We start from the raw sequence: 13,697 nt of genomic DNA on the forward strand, positions 1-13,697 counted from the left end.
TCCATTTTTATTTGCCTTAGTGATGGATGGATTGACGCGACAAATTCAAGGTGAGATGCCATGGTGTATGCTTTTCGCGGGACGACATAGTCCTGATCGATGAGACTCGTAGCAGAGTTAACGCTAAGTTGGAGGATTGGAGACATACCTTGGAGTCTAAAGGGTTTAAGCTGAGTAGGACCAAGACAGAGTACTTAGAGTGCAAGTTCAGTGAGACACCTCACGAGGTTGGTGCGAAAGTTGTTAGGCTTGGTGACCAGGCCATCCAAAAAAAAAGTAGTGTCAAGTACCTTGGGTCTATCATGCAAGGCAACGGAGAGATTGACGATGATGTCACACATCGTATTGGGGCAAGGTGGATGAAATGGAGGCTCGCTTCCGGTGTGCTATGTGACAAAAAAGTGCCACCACAACTTAAGGGCAAGTTCTACAAAGTGGTGGTTAGAATGACTATGTTATATGGGGCGGAGTGTTGGCCAGTTAAGGTCTCTCACGTTCAAAAGATGAAAGTTGCCAAGATAAGAATGTTGAGATGGTTGTGTGGGCATACCAGGAGTGACAGGATTAGAAATGAGACTATTCGGGACAAGGTAGGAGTGACCTCGGAGGAAGACAAGATGCGGGAAGTACGAGTGAGATGGTTTGGTCATGTGAAGAGGAGAGACACAGATGCCAGTGCGGAGGTATGAGAGGTTGGCCATGGATGGTTTCAGAAGAGGTAGGGGTAGGCCGAAGAAATATTGGGGAGAGGTGATTAGACACGACATGACGCAATTACAGCTTACCGAGGACATGACCTTAGATAGGAGGGTGTGGAGGACCTATATTAGGGTAGAAGGCTATTACAAAGTTCCGTTATTCTTCCTTATTAGTAAGCGCATTAGCGCACTATAATTTCTTGTGCGCTGATTTCTGTTACTATCTACTACTCTCTATACTTTAATTACTCTATTTTATCTGTTATGCTTGCGTTATTTGCTTACACATAACGCTTTGAACTTCTTGTACTTCTTAGCCTTACCTGACCTCTTTTTATGCTTCTATTGAGTCGATGGTTTCTCAAAAACAGTCGTCCTACCTTGGTAGAAATAAGGTCTGTGTACACTTTACCCTCTCCAGACCACATTGTGAAATTTCACTGGTTATTGTTATTGTTGTTAAATTTTATTAATTTACGCAATATATTCTTGCAAATACACTAAACTAAACTAGTATATAGATGTATGCATATGTTTAGTACTGTATAATATATAGGTCCACCTTTTCTCTTCCTCCGGCTCTTCTCATCTCCCTCTACGCTGCTCCACCGGCGAGACCAGCGGCGCACTCTCCCCTCTCATCTCTTCTCCTCTCTCAGCCGCTGCACTGCCCAGAATCGTCTGGAAATTCCACCGCCGCCGTCCGTCGATGGCCGGTGGACCACCGAACTACCAAAAGAAATCTCTTCTCCCAAACCACTAAAGAGATCGCCGCCTTTCTCTCCATCTCTTCCTCCTCTTCTCTCCCTCCGCCTTTTCTCTGTCATCTCCATCTCTGAGACAGCGGCTGCTCCACTGCCGTCTCCGTCGGCGAGACCACCGCTTCTGTTTGATGTCCCCAGAGGTGAGCCGCGTGAACAACGCCCCACAGTGACGACGTCAACCACCGTGGTGAAGTCCAAATCGATCAGGAATTTCGAGGTTGAGATATCATTTCTTTTACGACGGATCCTTACAGATCCGTCCATCTTTCAAATACTTAATTACCATGCTTACCACTTCAGCTCTTTGTTTTCTTCGAATATATTTCGAAATCAGAAATTTGGACCTGACTGACAGTTTCTTGTGTAAATTTCTGTGATTCCAATGTGTTTATTCTCTTAGATTATCATATGTGAGCCCCTACAATCTTACATGAACTTCAAATGTGCTTAAACTGTTTCCGGTTGATACATGATCATGTTTAGCTATTGAATCAAGGTTTCTTGCGTAAATTTCTGTGATTCCAATGTGTTTATTCTCTTAGATTATCATATGTGAGCCCCTACAATCTTACATGAACTTCAAATGTGCTTAAACTGTTTCCGGTTGATACATGATCATGTTTAGCTATTGAATCAAGGTTTTGACATACTAATAATCTTGTTTGCTTAGATATCTATACCAAAGTGTTATCTTTCTTTGCACAATTTCGTATTTTTTGCATATTCAGCTTTGAGTATCCTCTGTTAAGTTTGAACTAAGACAGCCCTACATGTCTAAATATGGCAACCTGAGATCTTTTGACATGCTGATTGATGAATTTTATTTGCTGTTAGGCTGAATTAACTCGATTCTTTCCTTTAAATTGATTAGGACAGCTCGACTGCTCAATTCATTATCGCATAATTTTGGGTTTGCTGATTGAAATGCTTGATTTATGGCAACAGTTTAATACAAATTATTATAATCGAGTTAATTGTAACTATTACCATCACTGTTGTAATCGGCAACAATTACAATCCAATCATTCCATTTTAAAATGGTTTTGTGGGTGGTCTGATAATAGGACCCTCGTGAAGTATATTTGTAGTCGGTAATTGGCTAATAGGTTGGAGGGGGCGGGGGACGGGAGAGACATTTGGTTATTTTCTCTTAATTTTTCAATCAATTCTAAACCATAGTTTCTCATAGAAGACGAGGATCATCATTATTAAGGCTATTCATCTATCATCACTCTAAACAATTTAAACACTTCTTCAAGATGATCATTTTATCAACCTGTGCAATTGATATATTTGATATCAAATTGCAACAAGGACTAGTCTTTCTTTTTTTGATGACCATGGTGTCTGGGTCAGCTTTCGTGCACCTCAACTTATTTCACGGGATCCCTACCACCTCCTACCAACAACAGGTACCAAATAACTCTGTCCACCAAGGCTAGGACAAATAGGAGGAATCACCTAATTTTTTCTCTCCCTTGAGTTTTTAACCTGAGACCTCAGGGTTCTCAACTACTTGATTGACCACTAGGCCACACCCTTGGGTGCACAAAGACTAGTCTTTAAAGTAAGTGAAGCCTTTCAATAATTCAACGAGAGTGAAGGGTCAAAAATATACCTTAAGTATCCCGATTTTCTTGAATTTCATACCTAAACTAGCCTCAAATGTTTATCGTAACACACCTCAAGTATCAATTATTTTCTTTTTCTACTTGAACGATGGTGATATTTCAGGCAGGGAAATGGAACGTGTTTTGATAAAACATTTAATGATAATTTAGGTAAGGAACTCGTATACTTTAGGTATGAAACTCGAATAAATGGGATACTTGATCCACAAACAAACAGTTAAAACCAAAATAACTTCTTATGGAGCACCAACAATGATCAGTGAAGAAGCTCATTGAGTATAAATCAATCAGTCTTCAAGCACTCTAATTGGCTTGAATTTGAATTGTAGAGTTTCAAGGTAAAATACAGTGAAGAAGCTCATTGAGTATAAATCAATCGACTCAAGCACCCTAATTGGCTTGAATTTGAATTGTAGAGTTTCAAGGTAAAATAAAAAATTGAGAAAGATAGTAAACCCTAATTCTTGAGGTCTATGACATTGCACAATTCGTGGACTTTGAAAATGTAAAAGAGATAAATACTATACGTATTGATTGACCTTTATGTTAGTTCATTAGCAACTTCTAAAGCTCCAATATTTTACTTGCTTGCGAGAGCGATCAATAATGCGATGTGAGGATCAACAGATCTTCAATTGTGAATGATAGGAAAGATTGGAGAGAGTAAGGAGAGAAGAGTCCCACATGATTTTCTAATTCTAATTTCTGGATTCCTGGGTGTGGGGGGGAAGTGAGATCCACTAATATGAAGGGATCTTTTGTTTGACACTATCATGCATTTCTTTATGTTTTCTTTTCCTTTTTTTGTGGGTTGTAATAAATTTAAGAAAATCATGTTTCACTCTAAATTAATACGGTATTTGATTTGCAGTTTAGAAACCCGCATAACTAATACATGTTTATGCAGGATAGAAGATGAAAGATGGAATAACTAATACATGAATAATTAAACCCTACATAATTAATTCCTTCGTAAAATCATACATAGACTCCCTCATAATTAATCAACCAAATGGAACAACCAGTAGCTGGCTTGACTCCCTCTTGCTCTGGTCTACACTCCCTGTGAGTCGCCACCCTCAAGCATTACTTTACTATCAACAAACAGAATTACTACAGATAGACTAGAACATTTCTTATGTCAAACCATTCGATTGAATGCAATCTTTGATGTCAATGACATGAAAAAGAGATATATACAATGAATGGAAGATACTACTAGAGTATTTGAAAGCATCTACAAAGCCAACAACGTGCACAATGGGGATTGTAGGTCCCAAATGATGCCTTGTACCCACCCAACCTTGTCTCTCACCTGTCGACTTGAGTCGAGCTAACTTTCGATCGAGGACTATTTTGTAGCATTAATTCCTCCTAGTATACATCTCACCTAAGTTGCTCGGACTCAAGTGTGGGTATCTGATGCGGGTGTGAATCCAAGGGTCGGATTCGATAAAATTTAAATTTTAAGATTTGGGGGTACGAATCCAGGTATGGATACAAGGCTGAGATCGAGTAAAAATTCTGAACTTATAAAGTAGAGCTATAAAGATATTCTAAATTTTGAAAGATCTTCGTGGTCGTCTTTCCCACGACCCCACCTACTTCTTTCAAGCTCTCTGGTTCTTCCCCTCAAAAAAGAAAAAGGAAGTCATTCAAGGCTTTCATCAACTCTCTAATAGATCGTTGCTACTGTCTTCCAAAAGTCAGAACACAACCTCTTGAATTCTTAGTTTCTTTGTGTTCGGCTTGAAACATGAAGCATCGAATATTGACCAAGAGGAAAAGCTAAAAAATGAGACAAGGACTATAATATTTTGTTGGTATGCCATTTCTCATGTGTTAAATCTATCTTATCTTTTATCAAAATCTCAATCTTCCGCCAAACTTGGCCGTGGACTCTGGTTAAAGCATTCGATGCTGGTTGATCGAATCCCACACTTGCACCCGTACCCGCACCCGCACCCGCACCTGTCTCGTGTCGACGTGGGTGCGGCAACAATAGTAAAGAGTCCGCACAACTTAGCATCTCGCCCAAATCAAAATACTAGAAAACATTGTTGATACTTGCATAATGCTATCAAGCTATGGCTGTTTTGTAGAGCATTAGTAATGCAATGATTAGTTATGAGGAAATTTATGTATTATTTTATGTAGATATTAATATTAATTATGAGGGTTTAATTATTCATGTATTAGTTATTCCTCCTTCGATCGTGCATAAAATATTACATAGATTCCCTCATAACTTATATATGTATTAATTATGTGAGTTTCTAAATTGCAAACCTAACACCATATTGATTTTATATATAAATACCTTACCTCCTAATCAACTACCAAATGTGACATTACTTATGCAGAATTTAATACATGCATAACTCACTTCCAAATCAACTACCAAACAATCCCAAGTGTTTTAATTTCGAAGAAAATGTTGTTCATATTCTTTTTCTTTATCAACTCAGTACATTATAACATAGTTTATAAATGAATTGTCTGCAAAGAGGAAAAGGAAATTATGGCATCCATTAATCTAAACTAAAATTTCATTACATTATTCAACGTGTGGCTCTTTTTACAAAGAATAAATTGAGGGATCTTAAGTAGAGGAAGTTCCAAAATGACTAAAGTTTGAGCCTTGTTAAAAATATATAGCTATAGTTTATACATTTACCATTTATAACAATTATTTGAGGTGTCAAGTAAAAAAAAGAGGTATAATGCGATTGTAATTGTTGTATTGTGTGAGCATTTAGGTTGTATAGTCCGGGTATATGCAAAGATACACATAATAAAAATACAGAGGATTGTATTCATTCACTTCTAATTTCACTTGTATTGATTCACCCCTACTGTATCAATATTGTCACTAGTTTGTATAACTTTTGTTCATTCACATTTATGTTTGTATCAGCGCACACAATCTTGATGGATACAGTCACGATAGTTATGTGTTCACTTAATTTGACTTGGTACACTAAGACACTGTTGCACCCTATTTTTGTCTTCGCGAAAAGAAAGAACGTGTTTCAACAATGTGACAACTCTTTTTGGATAAAAAAGAAGATGAAGAGTCGCCATCTAACGACTTAAAGGTGTGTTAAGTTACGAATAAATTTAATCAAATAGTTTGTAAAACCATAGGTCGGCACAGGGTTCAGTTACCTCGAAAGAAAGGTGTTAAACACCTTTCGAGGTCCCCAAATGTGTGTCTTAGTTGGATCTTATAAATTATGTGGGGGATTGTGTGACAAACACAAATCATTAATATTAGGCTAAAATGACTGTGATGAAGGATTCAAAACTATATTTAAGATAAGTGAACAAAAATGAGGTTGATTATTAATTAATTTATACAAGATTAAGTGACAAGATAATTAAACAAGTTAAATAATTAAAACAACATTTGTCACTTATGAAGCAAATAAACTCTAAATACGTGAGACTAATTATGACATAGTAAGACATACAATAAAAGAGGAGCAAGGAGAAAGAATTGACACCAAGAGGTATGAAAATCCGTAAAGAATGCATGAAAACTAAACTACCCCAAATAAACATTCACGCGAAAGATATAAAGAAAAGATTGTATCCCAAGGAGTAATCGCTCAACCCCATGTAAAGTTTTTAAAAGACTTTTTAGCCAAAGTGCAATGGATATTAGGCTATAAGTGTATCATGCCAATCACTCATGGCTATAAGTGTACCATGCCAATCACTGCACACATATTTCACAGGGGTCCTATAACCCCCCCCCCCCCACTTTAAAATGAAATAATCACTTCCCTAAAAAGTTATAACCATTTCTATGCCAAAGCTGTGCAAAACATGCACAAATGTCTGAACATTCATTTTCTATTTTTTTTGTTCTTTTCCTTTTTTTTTCTTATTCTTTCTTTTTCTCTTTGCTTTCTTCCTCGCTGCTCGGAACCACCATTGATGTAGAGTATATTCATTTGATTTTTCTTCTTTCTTCTTCGTTTGATCTCTTGAAATTCATGAAGTAATGCCAGTTACTCTTGTCGCTCAACAATGGCGGAAGATGGCAAAAAGTTACATATTGCAGTATTTCCATGGCTGGATTTTGGCCATATGATTTCATATTTAGATTTCTCAAAGCTCATAGCTCAAATGGGTCACACGGTTTCCTTTTATTTCTACTCTTGAAACATTGATCCTGTCCCTGAACTTCCCCTAAATCTTGCCCCCTTCTTATATTTCATCAAACTTCCAATTTCCCACATCGAAAAGCTAACAGAAAATGCAGAAGCCACCATTGATGTACCTTATGAGCAAGCCAAGTACCTCAAAATTGCTCATGATGGACTCGAAGAATCCATGGCTAAGTTTCTCGATGATTGAGATCCTGATTTTATACTCTTTATTTTTGCTTCTTACTATGTTCCTTCAATTGCTTCAAAATTCAACATTCCGACGGCCTATTTCAACATATTCATTGCCGTGTTTCCAAGTTTCATCGGACTTGTGCCAGAATTGAACAATGATTATGAAATTTATATAACCACCATTGAAAGACTTTAAGAAAAGCTTGATGAAATCTTGAAATGGGTATGATGTTTTTATGATATCAAAAAAGGGAAAAGAATAATTTCAACCCTTATGCACATACTAGAGGTGTATTCACCTTCTTGGATAGGTCAACACTTAAGGGTAACCAAATTCCGAAAATAAAAGGTCCAAGTGGGTAAATGGACTCCCGTGAAGTAAAAGTTTGTCATCGGGAATTGGCTAATAGGTTGGGGAGCATTTGGTTATTTTCTCAAAAATTAAGGTGTGAACCTTGTAGTTTATATCCATAATGTAGTTAACTCAATACACTGAGCCACTTTAATTTAGTCTGCAAAGAATCAAGTTATTTAACAATGCCCGTTTTCGCAGAGACATGATTTAGGTAAAGCAACTCTTCTAGTGGTAGTGTTTGCAAAGTCATGCTCTTTGAGAGGGGCAGGTTTCCTAAACCTTCCTGTCAGCTTTCATCTGATTACTGATAACTGAATGTGAGACATAACGCTGATGCATGCACAAAGTGATTTGGTAAGTTTTCATAAAATTGCAGACAAAAGAACAGCAACGAAGAACGCGTGGAAAGGTCTCAAGTTTTATACTATCTTTTCCATGTGGGTGAAACTGTTTTGAAGTTGGAACGTATCAGAAAAAATGTTTGTTTGAAAGTTTGCTTCAATTAATGATCAGTTCCTATTCCAATATAATTGTTATTATTGCGTGTTGCCCTCTTAAACATCAATGTTTTTGGTAGATCTACAGAGGTTCTTCTGTTATATGGGCAAAGAAATGAACGTTCTACAACAAATTTTGTTGTTGACGGTGTTCTTCTGTATATGGGCAAAGAAATGAACTAATGGTAGTTATCTGTTTGGGTGCTCCACTATTGTTCACACACACATCTGAGGATAAGTGTTACTAGCATTACATTTGTTCCTTACTGTCTTTAAGGTATACACTAATTGCTTTAAATTAGTCTGGCGTCTTAGTACTGTGTTTCGAATTTGATGTTGTAGATTTCCATAGCTTCTGTTTGCATCTGGTTATGACTACTCTATCATCGCCAAATAATTCAACTGTTTCACCTTCTCGAGGGACAATTTCGCCAGCAGCCTTTGGGACATATGAATCTCCCATGCCTGGGGCCTCTCATTCTGGCCATTCTGAAATGGAGATCAGTGACAATGATGAAACAGAGCTACACTCTGTATCATGGAATCAGGATTACAGTTGCTTTGCTGCTGGCACAAGTCGTGGCTTTCGTGTATATAACTGTGATCCTTTCAAAGAGACTTTCAGACGTGATCTGAAAAGTGGTGGATTTGGAATAGTGGAGATGCTGTTCCGATGCAATATTTTAGCACTTGTGGGTGCTAAGGCTAACACTCAATACCCACCTAATAAAGTTATTATATGGGATGATCATCAGAGCCGGTGCATAGGTGAATTTTCATTTAGGTCTGAGGTTCGTGCAGTGAAACTAAGACGGGATTGTATTGTTGTAGTTCTTGAGCACAAGATATATGTCTACAACTTTATGGATCTGAAGCTTCTTCATCAGATAGAGACTGTGGCCAATCCTAGGGGACTTTGCTGCCTCTCACACCAGTTAAATACGTCTGTATTGGCTTGCCCTGGCCTTCGAAGAGGACAAATCCGGGTTGAACATTTTGGCCTGAATATGACAAAGTTAATCAAGGCACATGATTCTCAGATAGCATGCTTAACCTTAACTATTGATGGGCTTCTTCTTGCAACAGCTAGCACTCGGGGAACTTTGATAAGACTCTTCAACACCATGGACGGGACTCAGTTGCAAGAGGTACTTTCTTCTCTCATATCTTGTAATTTTGGTGAAGAACTAGACATTCAAATGGTGATTGGAATTTGGAAGGGGTGAGCACAAAGCTAGCTCATTCATTTGCAGCTTTCTAAGTACAGAATTCTCATAAAAATCCAACATTGTCATCAATTATTCCTTTCCACTTTTTTCTTGAATTAGTTTACTGGGTGTGGAGATTATTTTAGACATGGTAAAATACATACTTGGAAAAAAAGTGTTCTAAGGTCGATAGATATCATAATAAGGCCAAAGTATTATGTTCAGAACATAATTGTATAACTCTGCCTCCTAGTAAACGAAGTCTATATTGTGGGTTGCACCATATGGGAAGTATTTCTAGCTGGTAAGGAGTGGTAAGATACTTATTGTCATCTGAACTTGACTTGGAGGCCATTTCATTTCTCAATCCTAGCAGAAGAAGGAACATATTAATAGAAAGGGGCGTAACTGCAAGATTTGAAATAATTTAATATTAACAAATATTCGCAAGTGTTAGAGGTATATTAGTGTAATTAAAAGTTTCCCCTCTGTAATAGCAACAGTTCACATTATCCAATATGCTATTAGAGTTGTGGTTTGATTCTTACCATCACCTAACCTTGAAAAAATCTTCATGTCTTTGGCCAACAAAATGATTCTGGCCACGCGTAGTTAGGTGTGTTAGGTATATAGTTAGTGTAAAAGCTTAAAATTTTAAATTGAGTCTAAGCATTCATATATTTTGATAGAAGCCCTTGACTTCAGTTATAACAAAATTAAACCAACATGAGAATTTTAAACATCAATCAATGTCTATAAATCACAAGGGGAGAGAGGGGAATTTCGTCCATGGGTCTCAATAACAAGGAGGCTTTAACAAGACAATCACAACAGTATGAGGTAGATTCCTATGCTTCCTAGCTGGAATAGTCGCTCGTACAACATGACTTTTCGTATGAAGAAACAAATTGACAATTGTTTCTATTCCATATAGGTCAACTACTAGGGAGATCTGCTGTTTGAGGGGTTTGAGACTTTGACAAGGGAGTAATAGAATTGTTATCTGACAAATAATATAATAATGAAGGGGACAAACAAGTAAGGACATGTGCCAATAGGTATGATGATGGAACAATCAGAGGTAGGGAGTTACAAAACTTTGAATGCTCTTTCTCAAAAAACAAAAACAAACTTTGAATTCTCTATTAATAATGGTACACATGGGAGATGTGGGAGGACGTAAGAGGGGTTTTGGGGGGGGGGGTATTAGAGTGTATTGCATGGGAAGAGTAAAATAGTATCATGAGAGTTGAGAGATGAATGATCCATGTAGAAGTGCAAATTTTCTGTGTTTGCAAGAATCAAAATGGAAGAAATATCAGAGTCAATTGGTATTTTGAGATGTGAGGAAGGAGAGTCATTCCATTGCTATTGTTTATTTTAAAAAAGTGGGAATTGTTATTTCATGGGACTATGTGGGAGTCTATAGGCCATAGGTGAGGTGTCAAAGATGGAGTTTTGGTAGGAAGTTCAGGGGTGGATGTGGGGGCAAAAGATTCCATAGGTAATTAATTGGTGGGGATTTTTGCATTATTAGTTATCGGGAAAAACTTAGTATATGAGGCATTCTCTAGAACAATAGATGATTATGGGGCAATCTTATATGGTAGTGAATATTGGCCAGCTAAAGTGCAACATATCCACAAGATGAGTGTGGAGATGGATGCTAACACAACTGCATGGTCATACAAGAGTAAACAAGATAAAAATGACCATATTCGCTACAAGGTGCAAGTAAGCACATATTGGGGATAAAATGAGAGAAGATTGCTTGAGATGGTTTGGCCTTGTCCTACATCGACCTCTTGATGCACCGGTATGTAGATGGAAAACCATGGTGAGTGAGGTGCTAAACAGGGACGAGGTAGACCTAAAATCACATGAAAGAAAGTTATCTTGAAAAAACCTACAATTTCTTGGGATCCTTGCAGACTTAGTTAAAGCTAGGACACAAAGAAATTAAAAAAACTATATAGGTGATACCAACGAGAATATGTTCTAGTCATTTTAGTACATCTATTTAGGTCCGATGCTTTTCTAGGAGTATTTTGATCTTATCATAGATTTATATACTAGTAAAAAACAATAATAGAAGTATGATTATGACATGAGATGAGTTAAATGGAGAAGCATATTCAGTGAGGAATTATATAATCAACCTCAGTTTGTTTGGGACTGAGACGTAATGTTGTTTGTGTAAACTGTTTATCACTTTCTACTGGCATGTGCAAGATATACTTGGTCAAGGGATGAGAACTCTACAAACTTCTTATCTTCACAGGGTGAGAGGAGAAATTCCCAGATGCTGTCTAAATTTCTTTTCACGACTTCAAAAAGTTCTAATTTTTCCTTCTAAATCTGTTTCACATGTAAAAGTACTTTTTAAATATTGTTCAAAATCGAACTATGTCAAATTGGATTGGAGGAAGGAGTATAATTTGAAGTTCTGATTTCCGTGTGTGCGCAGTTTTACTATGATATGTACAGTTTCTATTCACTAGGGTAGGCAATATTTCTCCAAGTATACTTCTGTCTGATTTCGGTCAATTGAAAATGGAATTGCACAATGAATAGGACATCAACAGTCATCTTAGCTTTAAGAATTATTGTTGTCTCCAGTTAGTTGGGTCTGCTTTTAGCTCTTTACTCTGCCACTAGTTTGCTGATAATCTCGTCCTTAAGAATTTTTTAGGTCCTGTGAGACAATCAACAAAAAATTTTGACTTCTAATTGTCTACAAATGTAAAATGGGATTAATGCCCATTTCTTTGGATGCTGATTTTGAGATGTTTTCCTCTAGTTTCCTCTTTGATTTAAAGCATGCTATATATGTGATTCCTTTTCTATATTCACTATCCTTTCAGCTAAGGGTGACTCTAATTGTGAATTTTGATATGTTCTCTTTAGCATAGATTGCTTATTCCTTACCTATGCTTTATCTTAGGTGCGTAGAGGGGTTGACAGAGCGGATATCTGTTGTATTGCTTTATCACCAAATGCTCAGTGGTTGGTCGTCTCGAGCGACAAAGGTACCATCCATGTATACAGCCTAAGAGTACGTGTTGTTGGGGAGGATGCTGCAGCTGATGCTGCTGTTAGAACTCCAACATTGTTGTGTCAAAATTCATCAGCTTCCCTTGATGCACTTATTTCTCCTAGTACTGGAGCCAACCCTGGTTCATCATTGTCTTTCATGAAAGGTGAGTGTATTACGAAATTAGGCGTGCAATCCCAATTGGCTGTATATTGTGCCTAATAACCAACCTTTAAGGTCTCTAGAAGGTTTTACCTGACAACAATAATGACATTAATAGGATTCACCAGTGTTTTTAACCGTTTTTGTAATGATTATGCTGTATTGTTCTAACTGCCAACTTTGATAAAGATGTATTGATCGACTTCTAAAATTGATTTGATATTCTCATAAAACTTTACCTTTTGTCTATGGTGGTGAGGTGACTGTCAAATTTTCTGCTGGAACTGTTATAATTTGATTTATTTTTTTGATACAATGTTTCAGGAGTTTTGCCAAAATACTTTAGCTCTGAATGGTCATTTGCTCAATTTCACTTGCCAGAATGTACCCAGTACATTGCTGCGTTTGGTTCTCAGAACACCATTGTTACTGCTGGCACTGATGGAAGGTACTAAACACACTTTCTTTCTGGCTCAATATGTTACTCTATTGCAAATTCAGTTTAACCTTTTAGCATTAGTGTGAGGTATTCTGGCATTAGAACTAAAACGTTTATACCAATTCGGATAGCGGGTTCTCCTTTATCTCACCTCTTGTTGGACTTCTGTCAGTTTCTACAGGTGCAGCTTCGATCCTGTGAATGGAGGAGAAATGGTTCAGCAGGAATATGTCCGCTTTCTGAAAACAGAAAGTAGGCCGAGATAGATCTGTTTAGAAAGTAGTTTGCTTGTAAATAAATCTGAGGTTTCACTCTATTGTGAAAAGGTGTATATAATGGCTCTTGTGGCTCTATATAAGTTCAGATTATCTGCTGTGTTTTTTAATACTGATGTACTTTATTCTGTACTATTACATGGAGCTGCTGCTTCATCACTGTATATTTGTGATTGGTTTCCCGTTACTGGATATCTCTTAAAGGTGGTGTTCCGTTCACAAATACCCAGTGTTTTACGTACTTGTTCATTTAATTGTGTTTTTTGTGGCACGTTTACTGGGTAT

At 37.2% G+C, this 13,697-nt stretch overlaps 1 protein-coding gene across 1 annotated transcript; it reads left to right on the plus strand.

Annotated features, from left to right (window-relative positions):
- The first annotated feature begins 1,232 nt into the window (after window positions 1-1,232).
- On the plus strand, window positions 1,233-13,613 carry LOC129899642 (autophagy-related protein 18c-like). Its single transcript, XM_055974654.1, has 5 exons — window positions 1,233-1,679; window positions 8,637-9,442; window positions 12,447-12,702; window positions 13,023-13,146; window positions 13,310-13,613. Exons 2-5 carry the CDS (start codon window positions 8,666-8,668, stop codon window positions 13,401-13,403), a joined length of 1,251 nt encoding a protein of 416 aa, XP_055830629.1. The 5' UTR covers window positions 1,233-1,679; window positions 8,637-8,665; the 3' UTR covers window positions 13,404-13,613.
- Window positions 13,614-13,697: the final 84 nt, after the last annotated feature.

This window comes from Solanum dulcamara, chromosome 8, assembly GCF_947179165.1.
Source record: "Solanum dulcamara chromosome 8, daSolDulc1.2, whole genome shotgun sequence".
NCBI classification, from domain to species: domain Eukaryota; kingdom Viridiplantae; phylum Streptophyta; class Magnoliopsida; order Solanales; family Solanaceae; genus Solanum; species Solanum dulcamara.